The sequence below is a fragment of the Scyliorhinus canicula genome, chromosome 4, assembly GCF_902713615.1.
Source record: "Scyliorhinus canicula chromosome 4, sScyCan1.1, whole genome shotgun sequence".
Classification (NCBI taxonomy): Eukaryota; Metazoa; Chordata; class Chondrichthyes; order Carcharhiniformes; family Scyliorhinidae; genus Scyliorhinus; species Scyliorhinus canicula.
In genome coordinates this window covers 43,582,564-43,609,203 of record NC_052149.1, presented here as the reverse complement: position 1 = coordinate 43,609,203, position 26,640 = coordinate 43,582,564, and the positions used below count along the sequence as shown (strand labels likewise).

General features: G+C 44.7%; 1 protein-coding gene across 8 annotated transcripts in view; it reads left to right on the top strand.

Moving 5' to 3' along the window:
* rnf220a (ring finger protein 220a) overlaps positions 1-26,640 on the top strand; it is a 554,594-nt gene that overhangs the window by 339,568 nt on the left and 188,386 nt on the right. For all 8 annotated transcript variants that reach the window (XM_038794120.1, XM_038794119.1, XM_038794117.1 and 5 more), the window contains exon 4: positions 26,515-26,560. In XM_038794120.1, coding sequence (XP_038650048.1) covers positions 26,515-26,560 — 46 coding nt within the window. The remainder of the gene's footprint in view (positions 1-26,514; positions 26,561-26,640) is intronic.

Sequence of the window (26,640 nt, the reverse complement as noted above, 5' to 3'; positions counted from 1 at the left end):
CAAAGTGAATATATAGAGTCTTCACCAGAAATATTCACATTGGAATGCATGGACAATGACACATCAGAACTGAGATCTACGACAGAAGAAATAACTGAATCTGGCACTGCAGAATCATCAGTACCAACAGATACTGAGTTAGTTTCACAAGAAGCACCAACAAGTGAACAGGAAGACACTTCCATCCAACAGAATAGAAAGGAACCCTAAATCCAAATGTCAATTTGTCACACTGGGGGTAATTTTCACTTTCGCTACCCATTATGGAGCTTTTAACATCCATATGGTGGGCTCTGTAATTGGTAGGTGATCTCCCAGTTAAATTTAGGGAATTTTGGTTAAGAAACATTGGGCTGGATTCTCCGCTCCGCCGCGCCACTTTTCTGCCCCGATCCGCCGGCGGGATTCTCTGTTACGCCGGCTGGTCAATGGGATTTCCCACTGTGGGACAGCTCCATGTCGTCGGGAAACCCCCGGGTGCCGGCAAAACGGAGAATCCCACAGGCGGAGAATCCCACGGGCGGAGAATCCCGCCTCTGATACTTGTTCCATTGTAAAAAGTATCTTTGGTCAGATTTACAGTATCCATGACAAATGCTACTTTAATGCTGCTGACATGTTTGATAGATAAAAATGAGAGAATCTTTTTTAGAATTAAATTATAATGACTAAAATTGCAAAAATATAAGACAAAAGGAAAGTATATATTAAAAGATGTTTTTAAAAAAACAAATTAAAAATGGAAGTAGCCATGATCAATAAAGTTCTGGTAAAAAAAAAGGGTTAAAGGGATATGGGGAATAGATTAGTAGGTAGATTTGAGACCAGGAAGAGATCAGCCATGATCTGATTGAATGGCGGAGCAGGCTCGAAGGGCTGAATTGCCTACTTCTGCTCCTAATTCCTATGTTCCTAATAATAATAATCTTTATTAGTGTCACAGGTAGGCATACATTAACACTGCAATGAAGTTACTGTAAAAATCCCCTATTCGGCACACTATGGCACCTGTTCGGATACACTGAGGGAGAATTCAGAATGTCCAAATCACCTAATAGCATGGGCGCGATTCTCCGCTGCCCAGGCCGGGTGGGAGAATCGTGGGAGGGCCGCTCTGGCACCCCCCGTGATTCTCCCACCCACCCCCCCCCCAAAATGGCGTGTCGCATTTTGCGACACGCCGCTCGGAGAATCACGGGTTGCCGTTTTTCATGGCGACCCGCGATTCTCCGGCCCGAATGGGCAGACCAGCCTACTGTTCCCGACCTGTTCACGCCAGCGGCAACCACACCTGGTCGCTGCCGGCGTGAACATAGCTCAACAGGTGAGTTTGGGGCCTGTGGGGGGCGGAGAGGGGATCGAGCACCACGGCCGTGCTCGGGAGGGGACTGGCCCGCGATTGGTGCCCACCGATCGTCGGGCCCGCGTCTCCAAGAGACGCACTCTTTCGCCTCCGTCGCCCCGCAAAATCAAGCCGCCACGTCTTGCGGGGCAGCGGAGGGGAAGACGTCAACCACGCATGCGCGGGTTGGCGCTGGCCAACCTGCACATGCGCGGCTGACATCATTAGGCGCCGCCGGCCGCGTCATTCTCGGCGCGCAGCCTTGACGCCCGCGTCAAGGCCCGCCGGCCGAGTTGCATGGAACGCCGCTCCTAGCCTAGGGGGCGAGGAAAGGCCTCCGACGCCGTCGTGAAACACTCCGCGTTTCATGACGGCATCGGCCGTTGCGGAGAATTCCGCCCCATGTCTTTCGGGACTTGTGGGAGGAAACAAGAGCACCCGGAGGAAATCCATGCAGACCCGGGGAGAACAAATTACTGGTCCATGAAGATTTGTAAAGTCTCCATCAGCCACCACATGCCTGATGGTGTTGGTGAATATGGAAGAGCTGGCGTCCTCTAATTGGCTGACAGCTCTTGGTGGGGGGCATGGGGAGTTGGGACGGGGGGATCTCCTGCTCCCGTGCTCCTTGATCCCAGGAGATGGCCTGTAGGTGGCGTGTTAAGGACCTGAGTGGCACAAGATGTGGCTGTCTTCCTGAATAGAGGTCAGGACACCCGTTGCTGACACAAGGTTCCACCCCATGAGCAGGATTACATTGAGCCTCTACTGATTTAACATTTGTAAATTTCTCTCATGTAGTGACAATATTCACCTGAATCCTTTTGCAGATTCGGCAAATGTTGGGTGAGGCGAAGGCAGTAATCACATTATTTATTTGAAATTCAAATTTTGCAGAAACACATTCTGGCACTTCTGAATCCAAATTCTTAACCCCGACCAATGATTTAACATAAAGCACATTCTTCAACATAGTATTCATGTGATAGTTATTCATAAATCATCCTTTGTAATTCCATATAAAGTCAGCCTAGCAGCATGCCGCGAATGTAAATTTTTAAAGAGTTTCATTGAAGATGACATTTTAAATTTGACCAATTTCTATAAAATCTCGCTTTAATGATAATGTGTCATATTGGCAAAATAAGAGCAGAATGAATGTAAAATTGGGGGAAAAATGAAGCCGTATGCTTGAAATGTAACAGCAGGCTACATTTTCCTCTGTGATAAAAATAATGAAAAAGTAGCTATGTTGAAGTTGGTGAGCAAGAGTGGTAATGTAGTTCAGCCTTAACATTAATATTTTTCTCCTAAAATTCTGGTGCTATGCAAAAACTCTGTGGGCACAGTCCAACGGCCACACTGCGCCTGAAAGTCATCTCGCTGCGATGCAGCGTGGCCAATAAAAGCCGGGAGACACTGCTTCCGGGATCTACCTGGCTCGCAATGCCTCACGAGATCCAACGTGACCTCACGAGACATTGCAATGTAAATCCCGCCCATTGTGGGCAGAATCATTTTTGGCAAATCTGCATATCAGAGCGAGACAATTAGTCTCACTCTAATGTACAGATTTCCAAAGTAACTGACACTTTGGGATTCATCCCCTTCGCCTCAGAGACCACGGGCGAGCGCCGTTCAGCACTGGCCGCCACAAACGGGGAGCAGACAGAACGGCAATTGTGGTGGTCTCCCAGGGATAGGAGGCCCCAGCTGCATGCCCTTTAGGCAGGATGGTGCCCTGGCACTGCTCATGCCACCCAGGCACCTTGGAAGTGCCACCTTGCCAGTGCCAGTCTGGTACCCTGGCAGTGCCAGCCTGGCACCAGGGTGCCAGCCTGACAAAGCCAAGGTGCCCAGGTGGCATTGCCAGCTGGCATAGGCACTGTCAGTTTGGCACTACCAAGCTGGCATTTTTTGCACATGCGCAATTTGTCCGGGGTGCCCTGCGTGGATGTTTGCGGGGCTGCAGGGGGGCGGGGGCTGGGGATTGCGGCGACCCTCCCATCATGCGTTCAGGCTGAGGGGGTTGGAGCTGCTTCGGGGGTGTCTTGGGAACGCATGTAAAAATGGCATCCCGATCTCTCGCTACACTGGGGAGATTTGGCGAGTGAACAAAACGGGGCTACATACGGCCTTGGCTGCGCGTTCCCCACTGAGGCCCCCATACAATGCTATGGAACTTTGTCCCCATTTCATTGAATCGAGCCCTATGTAGAATAGATGTAGAATAGCCCTGTCGAAAAAATTGTGTTTGTTAATTCATTTTAATGTTAATTAATTTTCAGTCTTTGTTACAATCAAAACAATTTAACTTTTGCTCATGATAAGATAAATACAGAGATTGGATTATTACTCGCAGCTATATTTGAGTTGACTTTGTTAGTGAAAGGAAAGGTTTCAAAAAATTACCAGAGTGGTGGCAGAAATAGCTATTATGCAGTTTCCATGTCCCCAATGTGGGTATCACTGTTGCCAGCTATATCATAATGGGCAGGAAAGGAAACACAAGCGACAAAAAATGCCACACTGCTCACAGAATAAACAATCCCAATGGGGAAGTTTATCACAGCAGAGACCACGGGCGAGCGCCATTCAGCACTGGCCGTCACAAACGGGGACCAGACAGAACGGCAATTGTGGTGGTCTCCATAATTCTTCTTGGTCTTCTTGGCTTTCGAGAAGTCTATATATGATGATTATATTCCAAAACAATGAAATCTACCACAGCCTTTCCATGTAGAATGAAAAGTTGGGCTGCTGATGTTTTTGGGGGAAAAAATAGAGTGTTGGACGCAAATGTATCTAAAAGCTCTGCACAATTTCAATACCCTAGTGGAGATTAGATGTAACAATGCACATGTGCAAACTAAAACTCAGGGCAAGCATTTAAGTTGCTAAAACAAAGCTTTGGGTAGGTTATGGAAGGGACCTTGGATGGATTGGCACTGCTCATCCTGTAAGCAGCGACAAGATAAAGAACATTACAGCCCAGAATTAAACATATTGCTCTCACATAAATGCATGTAGTGTCTGTGCTAAACCAGGGATGCATGGGACTTTAAGGCTGGTTGTTTTCAACCCCAGTCCATGAACTTGATTTGGACATGCTTCATCCAGTGTCTTCCACATTGTCCTTATAATGTCCTGGTATTTCATTAGCAAACTGTCATTGCAGCTCCATGTCATTAAGGTGGTGAAATATTTCAGAAAAGATAGTTTTAAAATATTTTTTATATTTGAGATGTCCAATAGGTTGAATATTCAACACAGACCATCATTTATAGAAGATTCTTGAGGCTGTGGGCTGTTCAGATACAGAGTTTAGAAGCTGCAGAATGCACTTGCTCGCATTTTACTCAGCCATACAGATCAAGAGGTAGTTTGCACAATGTTTCAAGTTAAGAAAACTTTGACTATCCTACCATGCTAAAGGTCCCCAGCTTTTGTACATTAATTTTCCTTTAAATTTGAATATAGATTGTACACATAAATATGGAGATTACGGGACAATTTGATGGCTGCTATTTAAGATGATGAAGGGTTGGGACAGAGTTGATAGAAAAATTTGCCAGTGCTGAAGACTCAGGAACCGAGGGACAGAATTAATTTTAAATATAGAATGACAGCCGGAGAAACATTTTACACAGAGGGATATGAGACTGTGAAATGTACTACTGGGGTTAGTAATTAAATTAAAGATCATGTCAACTTTTAAGAATAGGTTAAATAGGCAGTTAACAGAGAAGGGATAAAGGGATATGGGTGCAAGATTGGAACAGGGGGTTGCAAACCAGTTGGGTGAAGTGGTCTGTTTTTCCGTGTTGTAATTTCTCTGTGTTTGGTGGTCAATGAACCCTTATATTTCCAAGTAAAACTAGACTGTATGAACAATGTTATTAGCATTGAAGGAATCCTATCCTGTCCAGGATCAGCATCTCCAGCAGAAGCAAGGGTGCATGTAATAGAGGATGGAGGTGGAAAAGAGGCCAGCTGAAAGATTTGTCTTCACCTTTGGAAAATCCTATCTTGTACTGTGAATTGAAAAATGTAATTGTGCTTAATGTTAGAGGGAAGCACAAATCAGGTAGAGGCAAGGCTCAAGAATCCATGACGGTGCCCTCAAGTGAACACTTCTTGTTATTAATCAGATGCATCTGCTATTGTCCTGGGAATACAATAACTGCACTTACAATGACCGGTTGTACTCCTGTCATCGAGAAGCACATTCTCCAATTGAAGAAGAGCATGAACTAAGGAACTATGGCATGTTAGGGAGATGTGGAAGGAGGAGATTAGCATGCAATGCTTTGGTCATCCTTTTCTGCATGAGACTAAAAACTGAAGTTGGCCATTTTTATTTTGGAGCGTACAGCTACTAAGCCGACATGTTGCGCATTGAATTATTGTATTTAGAGACAGCATCAAGCATCAATCTCATAAATGTATTCAAAATTAATTTTAGCTAAAAACAAATGAATTAATTTAAAGTTTTTACAAGTACTTCATTATACAGGAAGGTAATTAAAAACATCTATTTTCCGTGACATTTCTTGTATGCTCCTTGAAATCTTAAAAGCTGGTGATCGCTCAGTAAGTATTGGGTAACTGTAGCTCCTAAAACACACACACATTTCATTAGATACATCAACTGGGTGAGTTAAAAATATCAGCAAGTACAGAAAACTTAAAACTATGCATCAGTCATGCAATTCACCCTGATATCATCACAGATTACCCTTTGTCACAAGAAAGCACCAGTAAGCATTAATAAATTTATCAATGCAATGACTGCAACATGATGAGGACAGATTGCCCAGTTTGTTGTGTCTCTGTCCCTGCACTTTGCTTGTCAGCTTTGCAGCTAGCTCATTTCAATTTGCCCCCAAGGCCCTGCTGACACTGTGTGTATGCACAGAAAGTTAAATTCTCCTCTGATCAATAAAGAAGAAGTGTTCCTCCTGCCCAGTCGATATTTTTTTTATCTGTCTTCTGCCCCATTCTGCTGATGGCAGCTTTTGTGAGGAAAGTCACTCAAGGGCACCAGGCAAGGCTCAGCTACTTTTTTTTTCCCCTACTAAAAGTTAACAGATTTGGCCTTTTGCTAATAACAGCTTTATGATTTATCTCTATTTTAATTGGAAAATTTGTGAATTAATTGATTTTTCTTACTTTCCAATTAACATTGTAATTGGCTGTGTAATAAATTCTTCAGCACCCTACAAATGAGGGTTGACATAAAGATTGAGGGGGACATGGGAAGGCTGCATGACACACCCTATGATCTAAAAACACTAATAAAGTATGTTATTTTAACATATCCCTGGGTGAGCTTCCAGGCATAAATTCACAGCTGTGAGGTTACAGGAACTGACACTATTAAGTGCTTTGACAGAAAGTTCTGACAGGCCTCCTCATGGGCTGACCTGATTGATCTATAGCTCTGTCCATTGACAGCCTCAGGAAAGTCAAGCCAACAGGGAGAAAAGATCAGCTTCCTGATGCAGGAACTGACTTGCAAGGACTTGGGGCAGCTGTAAACAAGTGACAGGGCAGAGCAGGGCTACACTGTGGGTGTAATGTACAGGGCTGTGTCTGTCCTTATCTAACACATTATGGCCAATAATTAGGGAATAGTCAGGTTAGTAGTTTTAAGTGCGACATATTCCTAAAATTTAAAATAAATTTGTTTTAATTGCCTGTATTTTTTAATAAATGTATTTTTTTCTTGGTGTTATAAAATTAATCCTTTTCAAATAGAAGCAAAATTCTCAAATGGACAATTGTTTGGAATTAAAAGAAAAGTTAAATGCACATGGAATATTAAATTGTGAAATATCTTGAATCCACAAAGTGATACACAACATATCCTGGACAATGTTATATTCAGACTGCTTTCATACATTTGGTTTACACTTTCAGAAGGTATCCCTTGCATTTCCTACAATGTTTTAAAACAAATATTTCCAGTTCTATGTATTTGCTGACATAGAATTAAAGAACGTATATTTAGGTGTGAAATTCTATTTCTGTCCAATACTCTCATTGCTTCCTATTTTCAAGTGTTAAGATTTTTCTTAAAAACTTAGAACTTTTCAAGCTGATTTTTTGCAGATTAAGTGGGATGACAAATTATATTGGTGGAAATGTTACAGGCAGTGTTGGAAGCATTTCTGATGACACTATCATAATGCTTATGCGGAATTACTTGAGCTGCCCAATTAGCGAAAAGAAAACTTTAAATTTTCGATGTGGATGATGCACAATTGGATGATTGCACTGCCATTTCTTTGAATAATTCTAAATCAAAGGAATGTTCCTAATGTCTGCAAATGACAGCACAGTAAAACACTAAAATAACAAAAGTGGTATCTATATATATTATGATTTATGTACAAGGTACTTCTTTAAAAAATACTCAGAAATATCATTTGAAAACACGAATCGAGGCATAAAATATATTTGTGTATTTTCTGGGTCTGCTACTATAAATCTCATCAGTTTTATGATTTTGACTTGTATTCCAGTTTAAACATGAGTTAGTTTTACTTTAGGTATTGTATATTGAATTATATTTCACATGTTGTTTTGGATTTATGAAGGATCCAAGCAAACTATGAAAACCTCATTTGATACCATTAGTTTTTTTAAAATTCTTAAACTGCAATTATCTTCTAATGTGAGATGTAGTGCCCCCTGACGATGCATGTATTACTAAGAAAGGTTAGTGTTTCTAATACATTCTTCTCTCTCCACATTATTTCACTGACTAAAAAGTAATAAGTGAGATGGCAAGAAAAAATGCAACTTAGTGAAGGGATGATTTTCCCTTCAGGCTTCATATGTTGTATAACCTTTCCAAAACAAGCTGTTGATATTCAGTCGGAAGTGTGATGCCAGCGCCTGATAATTAATTCAATTTGATCAGCGCTGCATTGTACAAGCTACCCTGACTTAGAGCCGTCAACATGTTTTAGATTTAATAGAAATTACGCAGGTATGGAATGATCAGCAAAATAATAAGTGATTATTGACACAGATGCCATGTAAGATTTAAGGCCAGATTGCAGATACTCATAAGGTGAATTTGCTAACTGTCTAGGTTTCCAAAAGTGTACCTTAATTAACACAACACATCCTGTTTTCTTTAATTTAAATTTAAACCGTAACTTATATTTCTTTTTAAGCATGCAGGAGGAGTATTTTTAGTTTGGTTTAGGGATTTACTTAGGGAGATCCCCAGTTGTTGTAGGCTAAATTTGTTGTACGCTAAATTATTTTTTTAATAAACATTTTATTGAGGTATTTTTGGTATAGTAACAACAACAAAATAAACGATACACATGAAACCATAAACATAGTGCAAAAGTCATTTACCTTTCGTACAGGTTCCACCCTTATTGACCCCCTACTCTAATCTAAACTACTCCCTCTCCCCCCACCCCATCTGCTGACGATTAATTTTCCGCAAAGAAGTCGAATGGAAACTGGGTCCCTGGCGCTGTGAGGAAGCAGTGCTAACCACTGTGTCACCATGCCACCTTCTTGATTGTCCTGTATAAAGATGGAAGTGGGTGAAATTTGTGCCAGAAGTGTGCATATATGTGTGCACATCGGAACCACATTGGTTCCAAATAGTACCCAAAGAGGCCACACAATGGTACTGTGGTGAATGTATTATACTAATAATCCACCAGTGTATTTGTATCTGTGCTGTCACACTTGTATTTGTATATTTGTATCTGTGCCATACTGTTGCCCTTGTGGGCTTCTCCTATGGGCCATTGTATGGCATTATCCATAGGGGAACATGTTGGGGCATGTATGGGCTCCGCCTATGGCTCCTGCCCCTTGAAGGGAGGTATAAAGAGCAGCCGACCTGCTGGCTGTTCTCAGCATTGGTTCAGTCGCAGGCAGGCACTGTTCTAAGTTGATTAAACCACGGTTTACTTCTACTCATGTCTCGAGTGAATTGATGGTCGCATCAATTTAATCAACTTAAGCGCAACTATGGAATCGGCCCTCAAACCTGACCGACTGGAACTCGATCCACAGGCCGCGGAGGCGAAATAAAATTTTTTTGCACTGGCTCCGCTGCTTCAAGGTCTATCTCGCAGCCTTCTCGACGCCTTCCGTCACCGATGAACAGAAGCTGAGCCTCCTCCACGCACGGGTGAGCCATCCAATCTCTGTTCGACTCGACGGGGCCTCCTCCTACGCAGACGCCCTTGCGATGCTCGAACGCCTCTATGTATGGCCCGTGAACGAGGTCTACGTGCGACACATCCTCGCCACTCGCTGCCAGTGTCCCGGGGAATCACTAGACGACTACCTACGCGACCTCAAAGTCCTCGCACGCAGCTGCAATTACCAGGCCGCTACAGCCACTCAACATATGGAACTCGCCATCCGAGACATCTACGTGGCGGGAGATCAGTCCAACTATGTGAGACAGCGCCTACTCGAAAAGGGGGCCCTGGATCTGGATCAGACGGTAAAGTTAGCCTCCTCTCTGGAAGTAACGTTCCAGAGCCTTAACGCGTTCCCGGCTGACCATGCGATCCCCTCGTGGACCCCCGACCAAAGACTACCCCAGGCCTGTGCCGCGCGGCCTCCTGCCCATCATGGGGGGCTACCCTGCAATTACTGCGGTCAGTCCCAACACCCCCGGCTGCACTGCCCGGCCCGTAACGCGAACTGCAGCAGCTGCGGAAGAAAAGGACATTTCGCCAAAGTTTGCTTGGCCATGTCCAAGAACTCTAACTCACAGGCCCGATCCTCAGACTCACAGGCCCGCAGACCCCGCAATGTGGCAGCGTGTCTGCCGACTCCACCCCCTGCAGACGCATCATCAGCCTCGTGCTATCTGTGAGGTCAGCCATCTTCCAGCCCTCACAGCACATGCGACACACAGGGGCCGCCATCTTGGCCATCCTACCCCACGTGGCCGGCCACGTGCGATCTATGGGGGCCGCCATCTTGGATGCCATCTTGCTCACCGCCCGCCACGCTCGACCATCTTGGCCGCCATCTGCTAAGCCGCTCGACGCGTACGATCAACAAGAGCAGTCATCGCGGAGCCGCCCCAGCACCTCCGACCACGCTGACTACCCGCAACTCACCGCGGTCACCCTGGACCAGTCGCGACCCAAGCACCTCCGGAGCTCTATGATGACCGTTTGGGTAAACGGGCACGAGATGCCTTGCCTTTTCGACTCCGGGAGCACCGAGAGCTTCATTCACCCGAACATGGTGAGTGGCTGCTCGTTCACAATTTTCCCGGCGCACCAAACCATCTCCCTCGCCTCTGGGTTGCACTCGGTGAAAATCCAAGGGTGCGCTACCGCAACCCTAGCAATACAGGGCGCTGAGTACGCTAACTTTAAATTATATGTGCTCCCAGACCTCTACGCTCCTCTCCTATTGGGTCTAGATTTCCAATGCAACCTCAGGAGCCTAACCCTGAAGTTCGGGGGGCCCCTACCCCCACTTACCAAATGTAGCCTCGCGACCCTAAAAGTCGACCCTCCCCCACTCTTTGCAAACCTCACCGCTGACTGCAAACCAGTCGCTACCAGAAGCAGGCAGTATAGCATACAGGACACGACCTTTATCAGGTCCGAGGTCCAGCGACTCTTGTGGGACGGAGTCATCGAGGCCAGTAATAGCCCCTGGAGAGCTCAGGTGGTGGTTGTCAAACCGGGGAAAAGAACCGGATAGTTGTAGATTACAGCCAAACCATAAACCGGTACACGCAACCCGATGCGTACCCCCTACCCCGGATTGCAGACATGGTAAACCAGATCGCACACTACCATGTGTTCTCCACAGTGGATCTGAAGTCTGCATACCACCAGCTCCCAATCCGCCCTGGAGGACCGCCACTACACGGCTTTGGAGGCAGACGGCTGCCTCTTCCACTTCCTCCGGGTCCCCTTTGGCGTCACGAACGGGGTTTTGGTGTTCCAAAGAACAATGGACCGAATGGTGAACCAGTACAGGCTGCGGGCCACATTTCCGTACTTGGACAATGTCACCATCTGTGGCCATGATCAGCAGGACCACGATGCCAACCTCCACCGATTTCTCCAAACCGCCCAAAACCTAAACCTCACGTACAACAAGGAGAAATGCGTTTTCCGCACAACCAGACTAACCATCCTTGGCTACGTCGTGGAAAACGGAGTCCTAGGACCCGACCCTGACCGTATGCGCCCCCTCCTGCAACTTCCTCTCCCCTACTGTCCCAAGGCCCTGAAGAGGTGCCTCGGGTTCTTTTCATATTATGCCCAGTGGGTCCCCAACCATGCGGACAAAGCCCGCCCACTAATCAAGGCCACCATCATCCCACTGGCGGCTGAGGCCCGCCAGGCCTTCAGCTGCATCAAGGCGGACATCGACAAAGCCGCGATGCACGCGGTGAACGAGTCCGTCCCCTTCCAGGTAGAGAGGATGCATCAGAGGTCGTTCTTGCCGCTGCCCTCAATCAAGCAGGCAGATCGGTAGCGTTTTTTTCACGCACCCTCACCACCTCCGAAATTCGGCACTCCTCAGTCGAGAAGGAGGCCCAAGCCATCGTGGAAGCCATACGGCACTGGAGCACTACCTTGCTGGTAGGAGGTTTACCCTCGTCACCGACCAATGATCAGTAGCCTTCATGTTCGACAATACGCAGCGGAGCAAAATCAAGAACGATAAGATCTTGAGGTGGAGGATCGAACTCTCCACCTATAATTACGTAATAGTATATCGTCCTTGGAAGCTGAACGAGCCCCCAGATGCCCGGTCCCGCGGCACATGCGCCATCACGCAAGATGACCGACTACGGGCTATCCACGATGACCTCTGCCACCCGGGGGTCACCCGGATTATCCACTATATCAAGGCCCGCAACCTGCCCTACTCCACCGAAGATGTCAGAGCCATGACCAGGGACTGCCAGATCTGTGCAGAGTGTAAACCACACTTTTATCGGCCAGATAGGGCCCACCTGGTCAAGGCATCCCGGCCCTTTGAGCGCCTCAGTATCGACTTCAAAGGGCCCCTCCCCTCCAATAACTGCAATACATATTTCCTGAATATTATTGATGAGTTCTCCCACTTCCCCTTTGCAATCCCTTGCCCCGACATGACCACGTCCACGGTCATTAAAGCCCTACATAGTGTCTTCACCCTGATTGGTTTCCCCGATTATGTCCACAGTGACCGGGGCTCGTCGTTCATGAGCGGCGAACTGCGTCAGTACCTGCTCAGTAAGGGCATCGCCTCGAGCAGGACTACCAATTATATACGGACAAGTGGAGAGGGAGAACGCAAAGGTCTGGAAGACCGTCCTATTGACTCTGCGGTCCAGGAATCTCCCAGTTTCTCACTGGCAGGAGGTCCTCCCCGATGCGCTCCACTCTATTAGGTCCCTACTTTGCACGGCCACAAACGAGACCCCTCATGACCGCCAGTTTGTTTTCCCTAGGAAATCCACCTCAGGGGCCTCGCTTCCATCCTGGCTGAAGACACCGGGGCCGGTCCTACTCAGAAAGCACGTCAGGAACCATAAGTCCGATCCTCCGGTAGAGATGGTTCAGCTCCTAACTCCAACCCCCAGTACGCTTATGTCGAACACCCCTCCACCATATTCTGCCCAACCTACCATGACCAGCACCCTCACCCCTATATGGCTCCTACGCTCCCTCCTGCCCGCCATCCCCCCTTCAGCGATCCACAGGAATGAAGCTCCAGAAGAGACACTCCCAGAGTCCATGTCTGTACCCGCACCAGCGCCCTCACTACCAATGCCAGCACGGACGTGTTCGACACCCAGGCCAGCAACAACGCCAGAGCTTCGGCAATCACGGCGCACAATCCGTGCACCGGACCGGCTGAACGTATGAACCCGTCACCCCCGCCGGACTTAATTTTTTTAACAGGGGGTGAATGTGGCGAAAGTATTATACTAATAATCCACCAGTGTATTTGAATCTGTGCTGTCGCACTTGTATTTGTATATTTGTATCAGTGCTATACTGTTGCCCTTGTGGGCTTCTCCTATGGGCCATTGTATGGCATTATCCATAGGGGAACATGTCAGGGCATGTATGGGCTCCGCCCATGGCTCCTCCCCCTTGAAGGGAGGTATAAAGAGCAGTCGACCTGCTGGCAGTTCTCAGCATTGGTTCAGTCAAAGGCAGGCACTGTTCTAAGTTGATTAAAGCTACAGTTTACTTCTACTCATGTCTCGAGTGAATTGATGGTCGCATCAGGTACTGATCCCAATTTTGCGCCTTCAAGACTTGACTCGGCCCCACTATATTAGAAACAGACACTTACTGGATAGACCTGTCTCCAAAGGTATACACCCCACTGGTGTAGAAAACTCTGATGCTGCCACTTTCATTCTTTCATGGGATATGGCAAGGCCAGCAATTGTTTACCATCCCTAACTTAACTGCCCTTGAACTAGTTGGCTTGCTGGGCTATTTCAGAGGGCAGTCATATGTAGGCCAGACTGGGTAAGGACAGCAGATTTCCTTCCCAAAGGACAATAGTAAATCAGATGCTTCACAACAATAGATTATGGTCACCATCACCTATTAATTATTAATTGTTTGCAAATTGCATAAGCTGCCGGGGTGGAATTTGAAATATGTCCTCAGAACATTAGCATGGGCCTCGACGTTACTGGTCCAGTGACATTACCAGTGAACAACCATCTACACCCAAATTTGTCCTTACGATTCTCCAGTTGGTGGTCAATTGATTTTGTTTTCTAGAGAGGGGGATGCTGGAAGTCAGAAAGCTCTCTTCATTTTTGAGCTATAATTGACAAAAGCACAATTAATAGTTTCTAACTTACTCTCTGGGCTGGGCTATGGTACATTGTGCTGATGAGTAACAACAATCACTTTAAAGGAGATAAAATAAATATAATCCAAGTAAGTTTGGGGCAGCAGGGTAGCATGGTGGTTAGCATAAATGCTTCACAGCTCCAGGATCCCAGGTTCGATTCCCGGCTGGGTCACTGTCTGTGTGGAGTCTGCACGTCCTCCCCCTGTGTGCGTGGGTTTCCTCCGGGTGCTCCGGTTTCCTCCCACAGTCCAAAGATGTGCGGGTTAGGTGGATTGGCCATGCTAAATTGCCCGTAGTGTAAGGTTAATGGGGGGATTATTGGGTTACGGGTATACGGGTTACGTGGGTTTAAGTAGGGTGATCATTGCTCGGCACAACATCAAGGGCCTGTTCTGTGCTGTACTGTTCTAGATTGCCCGTAGTGTCCTAATGAAAGTAAGGTTAAGGGGGGTGTTGTTGGGTTACGGGTATAGGGTGGATACGTGGGTTTGAGTAGGGTGATCCTGGCTCGGCACAACATTGAGGGCCGAAGGGCCTGTTCTGTGCTGTACTGTTCTATGTTAAGTCAAAGGTTACAGTATTACATTAGGAGGCACAATAAGACCAGCATAGAATATAAGTCCCAGGGAATTTCAAACATGCAAAGAATTGGACATATTTCTGTGAGTAGGGAATAGAGCGTTTGGTACTCAATATTTTAAGGCAGCAGTCCAGAGTTCTGAGCAAATCATATCCTTCGGCTTAAAATGGGAGATGTGAATAAATTGTACAGCCTCTACTCATTCCTATGATTCTTCCTGTAAAGGATTAACAAAACGGTATTAGACAAACTGCATCTGAGCATGATCCTCAAAAATATATTGAAAAATCCTTTAGTGCAAGACAGCATTATTAGATTATAGCATTTGTGTACTGTGCAACAGCAAATAATGGAAAATAAGCTTTCATGTGATTCCCTTATCTTGAGTTGAAGAGGATGAAATGTATGAAGCTAATAGCAGTTGTGTGTGTCTGCGAGAGAGAGGAAAGGTAGTATTGCTGCTCTTAGCTGGTAAATTTGATGTAAGCTAACACCTCTGATAGGTTTTAGATGAGTATTTCATTATTGAACATTTAGCTCTGAGCATTCCCATCTCTATAACACTGATATAGTATAACCTTTGTTTATGTTTAGCTTTGTTTATGGGTCCCTCACCAACAAGAATCCTATCAAACAACCAGTCTCTCTTACACTCCCTTATATATCATGACACAAAATGTAAAATGCATTGATTATGAGTCCTCACTGCAGAGAAATGTATAAAATGTCTCCTCTCGGCACCACTTTTGGATACACTATGACCTCTGATATAACACCCATTGGGTAGTGATTTTCAACCCACGTTAGCTGTCAGCGAGAACGGCCTCTTGGCTTGGGCAGAAAATCCCGCAAGAATGGAAAACGCGATTCTCGCCGGCGTGATCGTATCGCTGAATATTTATACCTCGCCAACGTGACATCAAGTTGCTGAGGTTTACAAAAGTTTTGGAAAAACGTGAATCAGTTGAGGGGAGCCCCCGGGGTTGCAAAGGTAAGTATAGTCCCTGGGGAAGAGGGACTTTGCACTACCCTCTGGCACTGCTTCCTGGCACTACCTTGCAGTGCCCACCTGTGCCGGGAGCAGTACCGAGGCAGACCCGCTGGAGAACCCCATTGAGGCGGGGTTTGCGTTAGGCTGCTGTGGGAAGGGGAAAGGAGGGGAGGAGTTACAGCCCCAATTAGAATTAGAATTAGAATTAGTACAGCACAGAACAGGCCCTTCGGCCCTCAATGTTGTGCCGAGCAATGATCACCCTACTCAAGCCCACGTATCCACCCTATACCAGTAACCCAACAACCCCCATTAACATTTTTTAGGACACTAAGGGCAATTTAGCCTGGCCAATCCACCTAACCCGCACATCTTTGGACTGTGGGAGGAAACCGGAGCACCCGGAGAAAACCCACGCACACACGGGGAGGACGTGGAGACTCCGCACAGACAGTGACCCGGCCGGGAATCGAACCTGGGACCCTGGAGCTGTGAAGCATTGATGCTAACCACCATGCTACCGTGGAGCCCACAATGTAGATGGGAAGAGGGTGCTGATGAGACCCACGATGCTCTCGGTGGTGGAGGCTATGCTGAGAGCCCCAATGCAGTTGGGGGTGGGTGGGGAGCTCCCCATGTGCTGGCAGGGGGCTAGGTGGGAGATAGTTTTCTGTGCCGATCAGTGTGCCATTTTTAAAGGGCGTCCCGATTTCGGTGGAGCCGGCCTTGCCAGTACTATCAGGCTCCGTCCCACCATTGTGATGGTGTAGACCACACCCACTGAATTTGTTTATCAGAAATTGTTTCTAGTAACCCCTTACTGTAAAGGAACAGCTTTATAATTATAATGAGCATTGTGGTGGGAAAAAGATATCAATTGAAAAGAGATTAGTTGCCGTTATCCTCTGCCCCTTACATGTCGGTTCATGTCTCTGCATAAATAGTGCACAAAGGAATTAGAACAAAGATACAAAGCATTTATACAATTGTATTCACGGACATCATGGCTGGGATTCTCCATTGTGAGTCCGCCCAACTACCGCTGCTAGTGAGGACGGCGAATTTTGCACTCAGCCAAATTTCCCATTAACTGCAGCAGGATTGGAGAATCCCACGGAGAATCCCGCCCCATTTCAGCAAACCAGTTCTTCACATACTCTTGCAAATAAGAATTTGATACAACCTCTATTGCTTGTAGCCTCAAAATGTAATTTCCTTGACAGATTTTGAATGACAGCCAATTACAATTTTGAATGCAAAACAGTGTTCTAAGGCTAACTTAAATGTTTGCAAATCACATCAGTGGTCTGCTGTCACATTAGTGAGTACATTGCAGGCCACATGGATATAGATAGCCTTTATTGCAGTTGTGATCAGGAGTTTTGAATGTTCGTTACTCTCTGGTACCAGCTGAAAGGGTTAAAAAGTCTAGTAGAGCAGCCAAAAGCCATGGTCATTGTTAGAACTGTATAGGGTGGGCATTTACAGTCTTGCCCACCATGGACATCATAGTGGGCAGGTTGGAAAACTTGACTGAAAAAGGTCTGTTGATTTCGGGCGGGAATTTCCAGTCTCACATCAAGCGGGACCGGAATCTCCCGGCTTACTGAGGTATATTTAAGGTATCATGGAATGAGTTTATAGATCTAGGCACTGGATTGGGAAATACTCTCATGGTTCAGATAATATCCAGGAAGTTTTCTGTGAAAATCAGGAAGGACAATGCAGTTGCAGGGAGAAGAAGTTCATATTCCTGAGGTGCAGGAGAGATTTTGCGAACAAGAGAAGGCTACAGTAAAGAAACATGTTCACCTGCATTGAAACATCAGCCATGTCCTTGTGGATAGACCAATGGTGGGTGGATTTAAAATACGGTAGGCGAATGTGTAATTTTGAAACCAAAGAGGGACAGTGGTATTATTACCATTATTGGAACAGAAGCAGAAAGGTTAATTGAAATAAGTAGTGAGGAAATACAATTGATAAGAGAAGACAAAATGAGTCGACTGAGATAGTAAGGGGCATAAAGAATGTTGCAGAAAGGACCATTTATATCACAAATCTAAATGCAAAAACCGGAAGAAAAATAAACGATCAAAGTTTCAGAAATCAACAATGGAGCCAGAATTGTGTGGTAACTCTATCAACGCAAAAATCATTCAAAACATAATCAGAGTTAGAAGCATTGATAACTATGGAGCAATGTGATATCGTAGTTATAACTAAATCAAAGCGGGGAGTGCTTTTTGTATTACATTCAGGACGACTTCCTGGATCAGGATGACTCAAGTTCAACAGGGGAAAAAAGCATTGCTTGATTTAGTCCTGGAAAATGATCTGGACAAATAATTGATGGGAAGAACAATTGAAATGAGAGAACAATTATTGTATAATGAGCCCAACATACTTAGATGCTGTTACAGATAAGGGTAGGAAATAATGTGGTCCCAAAAATATTAGCAGGGATCAAGATGGTTAACTCACCGGCCCACGATTGCAGGTTCACAAGATTGTTGAAAGAATTCAGAAACAAAACGGCAGAGGCACTGGCCGCAATTTTTCAATCCCCCTCCAATATACCTTCCAAACCCACAACTGCTACCATCTAGAAGCACAAAATAGCAGATACCTGGGAACACCCCCTGGATGTTCCTCTAGAAGTCACTTAACATTCTGACTTGGAAATATACCGCTCTTCCTTCACTGTCACTGGGTTAAAATCCTGAAATTCCCTCCCTAACAGCACAGTGGGTGTACTTACACCTCAGGCACTGCAGCTCACCATCACCTCCTTAAGGGCAATTAGGGATGGGCAATAAATGCTGGTCGAGCCAGCGATGCCCACATCCTGTAAAATGAATAAAAAATAATACAACTGGTGCCATGGGACATAAAATCTCTACAGTGCAGAACAAGGCCATTCAGCCCATTGAGCCTGCACTGACCCTCCAAAGGAGCACCAAAGCCCACTCACCTACCCTATCCTCGTAGCCCCACATAGCCTTTGGACACTAAGGGCAATTTAGCATGGCCAATCCACATAACCTGCACATCTTTGGATGGGAGGAAACGGGAGCACCGGGAGGAAACCCACCCAGCCACGGGGAGAATGTGCAAACTACACACAGACGGTTACCCAAGGCCGGATTTGAACCCAGGTCCCTGGCACTGTCAGGCAGTGCTAATCCTGTGTAGATAGAATCCTCTTGTTCAAGGTGGAAGCTTAGGATAATCTGGGTAATTATGGATCAACCATTATAATGTTAGTTGTGGGCAAACTCCAGGAATCCATAATTTGAGATAATGGATTTAAGATAATTTGGGAATGCAATAGATGTAGTACACAGATTTTTTAGAAAGCTTTCAATATTGTTTGTGATAGCCTTTTTCAAAAATTTCAGACATACAGAATAAGACAAAATGTAGCAACATGGAGAGACGGTGGCGTAGTGGTATTGTCACTCGACTAGTAATCCAGAGACACACGGTCAGGCTCTGGGGTCCCGGGCTCGAATCCCACCATTGCACATGGTGAAATTTAAATTCAATAAAAATATGGAATTCAATTGCTGATTGTCATAAAAACCCACCTGGTTCACTAATGTCCTTCGGCGAAGGAGATCGGACGTCCTTACCCGGTCTGGCCTTCATGTGCAGCAATGCAGTTGATTCTTAACTGCCCCTCTCTGAAATGGTCTAGCAAGGGCGATTAGAGATGGGCAACAAATGCTGGGCCAGGCAGTGAAGTCCACATTATATTAACGCATAATTTTTTTTTAATGGATAGAAAGTTGGTTGATGGAGAGAAAACAAGGAATTGGATGTTGCACAGACTGGTGAGCATTGGAAGAGAGTGTACTCCATGGATTGGTGCTGGGTCTACATTTTCCAGCAACATATATGTAACTGATTTTGCTTTGGGTATAAAGAGCACAGTCTTGACATTTTCTGTTGATGTAAAAAGGTTTAGTAAAATATCTCCAGGAAGACATATGCTGGAATTCTCCGGCCGTTTGCTGGTGGCGGGATTCTCTGGTCCTGTGGGTTTCCCAGTGGCGTGGGATGGCTTCAATGGGAATTCCCATTGGGAGGGAACAAGGCAAAGGTACTGGTTTTGAGTTACTGGCCGGAATTCTCCGGTCGTTGCGATTCACTTTCCCCTCCGGGCGTGTACCCCCGCCAATGGGTTTTGCGGCGGTGTGGAATGGTTACAAGGGAAATCCTATTGAAAGCAGTGGGAAGATAGAATGCCGTCACCAACGAAAGGTGGGTGGCTGAGAAACACACGGCTGAGCGACTGAAGAATCCCGTCCAGTGTTGCAAAGTGCCAGTGCAGACACAATCAGCCAAATTGCCTCCTTCTGTGTTTCTAATGGTCTCGAGGAAGGTAGTGGTGCTGTGATGTTATCAGTGAGTGAATATTATAGAATGTATGTACTTTCTAGTCTTATATGATCTCTTAGTTACAGGGATCCCAGGGCAGCTTACTCTGAATGTGTAAAATTGACTGGAAAGTTAATTATATTGATCATCAGAAAGAGGACACTGCAGTATTGTTATACAACAAAAGTGGGCTCGAAGCTTGTTGAATACACCAGGGACTTAAGCACTTGAAATCAAGCTATGTTCCTGGGGCTGTGGCCTCACTTCACCCTTTGAGAAAAGGACAATAAAGGAAATAATTTAAAGAAAGTGGTTGAAAGTGCTGCTCTTCACCCCACTCCGGTAAGTAGAATCACAGTGGAGAATCGCTGAATATGAAACTTTCAGTTCAAAATCCAATTACTCAATTGGTTACGCATTGAACATTTGTGGTTTTCAATTAATAATTTCTTCTTCATGCGACAGTGCTTCAAGTAAGTCAATAATTTCCCTGAGAAAATAAAAACCTAAAACAAAAAAACGGGATTTTTTTTCCATTTTCAAAGAAATTATTAACTTTGTTGAATGCTGGTTCATGAGAGCTGATTGGCGCGCCAAAGGTTAAAGAAAGCCTTTATCATTTTTAATTGGTTCAACTTTGATCTATATTATGTAAAGTATCAATGACATTATTAGACAAAATGCATAACAAGCTTTTATAGATGTTTTTGAAAAGCTGACAACTTGCACAATCAGTCCCTCTGTTTTCATTGGACTAATTATCAGAAGAGTTGACATCACCTCCCAGACAGCATGGAACTCTCTTTTTATTCTCTTTTTCAACCATACAGTCCTCTGTGTTTCACAAGAACTCTATAGAAAAGGGGATAATCTGCCTTTTCTATTTGTTCCACTTTGTACCTTTCCTTTTTTTTGTCAAACTGTTAGCTTCTTTTTGACTTCTTCAGACCATCCCTGGCAGATTGTAAACCCTCTGCTACCTTAGAAATATGTGGATTTGGGATTTTATTTCCTTCAATCCAGCAAAATGGATTATAAGAAAGACAAAAAGAAACTCATGTGGGCCACATTATCTATATGATGAAAAGCAAGATTGCATGACTGGGGAGTGGGAAGGCAAGGAATTCCAAATCCACTTTTTATATATGTGCATCCTCCTCCTCCTCTCTTTCTCTCTCTCTCTCTGTCTCAATAACACTCTCCATTTCCATAATGCATTTATTACATTAGTCTTGCCTTATATCAGAAGCTTCTTTCTCTCTCTCAGGATTGTACGCTGTTTTGAAACAAAATATCCTGGAGGAGCTCAGCACCCCTTGTCTTCAAGAAGCACCTTCAGTGCTCATTTCAAGGCATCCGGCCATCTGCCAAATGAAGGTGGATTTAATCTTGTAAAATTAAATTTTACTCCGCTGACATACTCGTAGGCATCTGCAGCTGAGCGCTGCGGACAAACTGAACATGACAGGAGCATTGTTTTTTGTCACATCTACTGTGTTGATCTTTTCAAAGTCTCATAAAAATTTATTGATGTCCCTGTTTGCAGCCTAGGATATTAGTGTCTGTAGCACAGATATGATTTGATCTGTCTTCCCTTATTGGCGACCAGCGCTTAGCAATGCTTTTTAATACTTGCTGTCTTATAATCAGTCATTCCCAAAGTTGCAAGGCAGATGCAGTTAAGATCTGGCCTTTATAGTAAGCTGGTTTCCCCCTGGGGCTGATGGCCTTGGTGCTATAAGTATGTAATTTTTGTACAAAACATTCTCCACTAGATAGATGTACGTTATAGCATTTACATCTTTCAACAGTAAGTGTGATGAGGGAAGGAGGAGAAAACAGTTACAAATTTGATGTGACAAAAAAGATCATTATTTCTCACTGCTGTTTTCGTTTGTAAAAGAATAATGCATTCCTGCCGTTGCATAATTACTTTAATAAAAAATTTATTTCCAACTCATTTTCTAAAGCTGTATAATTGTTTCAAATTGAACTTGTCTAAAAGAGGAAATTTCATAAGGGATTAGATTGAAACTTCAATAATTTAAATGTATAATTGAAGAGTTTTACTTCAGGGTAATTAATAAGAAAATTCTTCCTGGCTAGAATACAGATTAATACATTCTAAAGGTTAGTAATCTGTTTTATAGAAAACTAATAAAAAAGAATGTTCCCAGAACGGTGCCAAATATGTTTTGTCACAATCTATCATACGTGTCTGTCCATTTGTCATTATTACTCTGCTAGTAGTTTATATGCATTTCTTTGGTGTAACGTTGATTGCGTGGTGCTTTACAATGAAAAAGCTTTTCGCTAGGTATATGCATGAGACTTTCTCCAGAAGCTGGTAAAAACTGTGGAGCTTTCTTTTGGAAGGCAGCACTCGGAGAGTCCTAATATGATTTATCTCCCTGAGAAATGGTCCCTGCAAAAGTGCATCCACATTTACTCCCCAGAGAGGCAATTTCAGGGGAATATCTGCAAAGTCGATTTTCTTGGGGAGATGAGAGGCTGGATTCTCCGACCCCGCGCTGGTCCACCGATTCTCGGGCGACCGGAGAATCCTCGCCAATGGCACTGGCGTGGCCTTGCGGCGCCGGTAAGGGGCCGCTCAACACCCCCCCCCCCCCCCCCCCACCCCGGCGAATACCGTGCTCGTCGGGCCGAGTTCAGCCGAGTCCCGCCGGTGTTCATGCTGCAGGGACCGTCCTGGTGTGGGGGAGGGGGGATCTGACTCCGGTAGGGGCCTCCGCGGTGGCCTGGCCCGCGATTGGGGCCTACCGATCGGCGGGTGGGCTTATCCCGGGTGGGGGGGGGCCTATGTTCCTCTGCGTCCGGCCCCTGAAGGGCTCCGCCATGTTGCCCTGGGGGCCGGCGCGGAGAAGGCAACCCACGCGCATGCGCGAACTCACACCGGCCGTGCTGGCACCCGTACGGCAGCTGGAGCTGCGTGAAGCACTCCAGACCGTGCTGGCCCCCTGTGCGGAGCAGGATCGCTGATCCTAGGGGCCAAATGACACCGTTGTAAAATGCTCCAGCGTTTATGGCGGCGTTAACACTTAACTGCAGGATCAGAGAATCCCGCCCGAGATGCTTTTGTCAAAGAGAACAAGAGGTTGGTAGTAGAAATTAACTGTTGAGATTTTCCATGCAAGCCTGATGGTAACCTACTACAGATTGGCACCTGCACATGGCAGAGGTGTCCTGTACCTTCTTCTTCAGGTATGTGTATGGCATGGGAATAGAAGAGAAAATGGAAAAGTTTAATTTGTCTTTGAGGAAAGGTACTGTGCCTAAACCAACAATATGCTGCACCAAGGAGTGCAAAATGACAGGTTCGTCATGTGACCTCAACCATCGCCCACACCCTTGACACCCATACACCCAGCCATGTTATGGCACAGATGTCCAAAATGAAAGTCAACCCTCGCGTCACAGTGGAAAATGGAAGCCATTCTCTCATACCTTGGTAATCGAGTAACATGATTACCCTTTCATCAGTAATGTCTTGCAATGCATTGGGACCAAGAGAGGAGCCGGAGGAAAATAATCATCTCATTATCATGTTTTTAAAAAACAGACAGAAGAAGTTTATTTTACCAGTGCGTTGATATTGAGATCTTGATGTTTCAGGTTTTATCTTTGTTATGCCTGAAATATAATAGTCGAAATTGGCCAGTAATTCAGAGCGTAGCAAGTTATGTATTTGTTATTACTGTAATGAATTTGTGGCTACCTGACAAATGAATACAATTATTGTCCTAAATGAGCAGAGATTAAAAATCCCAAACTCCCCTTACTCCACAGCTATTAGCTGAATTATTTTAGCTCTTTATGTCTGTTAATTACATTCAATTTTGCCAAGTCACACATTTTTAACAGGTTTGCAGACCAAATGACAATTGCATTGAATAAAACAGTCACTACTTCTGCTATTTGCACTATCTTTCTATCGGCAGCAACTTAACTCGAATAATAAAGGATGATACGATTGTAGAATGTGGCTATAGTCTATCTAACACCATAGAATGAAAGGAAATGGTTTTATGCTATTAATTCCTGACAGGACAACTTTCCCATCTTGGCCATGCTATTAGGTGCAATCCCTGAGCATAGGTCAAGATCTCCAGCAGAGGGAAGGAAGGAAATTCAGTTGACCTGTGCACCTTCCCGCAGATGGCTTAAGGGTAAAACTGGAGGCATGATAACAGGTCATCAGCTCAGCCCTGCAGATTCAGAAGATGAAGCAAAAATATAATACTTGAACATTGGGATGGTTAAAAACATGAAATTGTTTATAGATTTTGATAAATGCTATCATATAATTGAAAATATATAACTTTTTAGTGATGATATTAAAGTGTAGATTCCTCATAAGTGAGTCCATCTGACTATTTCAACATTCTGGAAAGGAGCAACTTGTTTAGTGTCTTCCTGGGAATTAAGATAGTATTAAATGTATATTTTATTAATCATTTTGATAGCTCCATGATTTCTCTGAGTTAGTCCTGTCTTTTTCTATTTAAACCGACAGCAATCAATATGATAGTATCATTTGTGTTGCTGTACCATATATTCCCCTGGAATTTTGGGATGAACTGTGGATAGATCAGAGTGACCAGCTGCATGTTGCATCAATGGGTAAAGTGGCAATTATATGTGATGTATTTGGGGGTTTTGGGAGAAGAGATGATGGAAGATTATTTTTTTAATACAAATTTTGAGTACCCAATTATTTTTTCCAATTAAGAGGCAATTTAGCATGGCCAATCCACCTATCCTGCACATCTTTAGGTTGTGGGGGTGAAACCCACGCAAACATGGGGAGAACGTGCAAACTCCCCACGGACAGTGACCCAGGGCTGGGATTCGAACCCGGGTCCTCAGCGCCGTAGGCATCAATGCTAACCACTGTGCCACCGTGCTGCCCACTGTGATGGAAGATTATAGAGGAATACTTCTGAAACAACGACAGGTTTTGGTTAACAAAATATTTCTTTTTCATTTATTCTTGGATGTGGGAATTGTGGTACGGCAGCATTTACTGCTCACCCCCCAAATGAGTTGGTGGCAGTGAACTGCAGTCTTGAACCTCTAGAAGCATAGAGGTTTGATACAATGGTTTTGCAGATCATTTCATTGACCAATTAAGCGTCAAACCGATTGCTGAAGGTCTGGAGTCACATGTAGGCCAGACCAGGTAAGGATGGCAGATTTTCTTCCCTGAAGGGCATTAGTGAACCAAATAGGTTTTACAATAATTTAGTGATTTTATGGCAACCTTTTTATGTCAGATTTGTTTAATTATCTAGAAATAAGTATCCCTGTCACTGTGGTGGGATTTGAATTCATGTATCTGGATAATTAGCCCAGGTCTATGGATTACGGAGTCCAGTAACATAAACACTGTGTTACCATACCCATTTAAAAAATCCTCATCCAACTTTATTCATTTAGTTTCTGACTGATAATTCAAGCAATTTTGAAAGGCTAAATGAATCCCCATCAATGCTCACTGAAGGGTAAAGACCAAGAGAGTGTAAGGAGCAGAGCTGTTAGCAGCTGATTGAAGAGTGGCACAGGTAAACACTCCGGAAATAGATGAACTGTTTTCCTCTTTAATTGTGAAAGGAATTACAATCTGCCACTGCTTGGAAACTGCCTTTCTTCCCCAGCTGGAGACACAGCTGACTCTTTCCCTGCATCTCCCCAGCTCAGGATTTCTCTTTGTGGGGAATCATAGGCACAAACCATTTGGGTTAAGCAGATTATATATTTTTCCTCGAATCGCTTCTAGTTAGATCCCAGAGGTGGCAATAGAAAGGATGCTATCTCTTTTAATGCGCTATCAAATGACTCAAAGTAATATTGCATAGACCTCTAAATCAATGTGATAACTGACCTTTATAATACAACTCTCAACTTTGCCTCCTAAATCTATTTAAGACATCGAGGAATTTTGGTACCTGGCTAAAAATGTTGTGTAGCTCAAGCTGTCGATAATCTTGATATCCAATTTTTTTCTCTTTTTCTTGTGCTAAACAAAAGTAATGTCACTTTGATGTGTGCATTTGGACAGCTGATGTGCTTTCAGATGCAATGCCATTTATTGTGTGATATGTTGTACAGAAACTGCCAAAACATACATTTGATTATTTCACACTACATCTGAATAATAATTCTAATTTTGCAACAGTTTTTACAGGGAAATGTGGGGGGGGGGGGGGGGGGGGGGGGGGGGGAGTACTGGGTAATATTGTGAGTAACAAAAATTGTTAGCATGTTATAATCGTGCTCAAGCAGCACAATATCTGGAACTGTGGGAAGACATGACGTGCAATAAAATAAAATAATTATTTCCTGTTTCTTCAACAGTAAGCATTCCATGTTGAAGGACAGCACAATCCAGGGGACTGTGAAGGTAAGTGAGCCTGAGTAAATGTTGAAAATAAGGAACACATGTCAGAGATGGGTGAAAGAGAGTGGAAATAAACAAGAAGG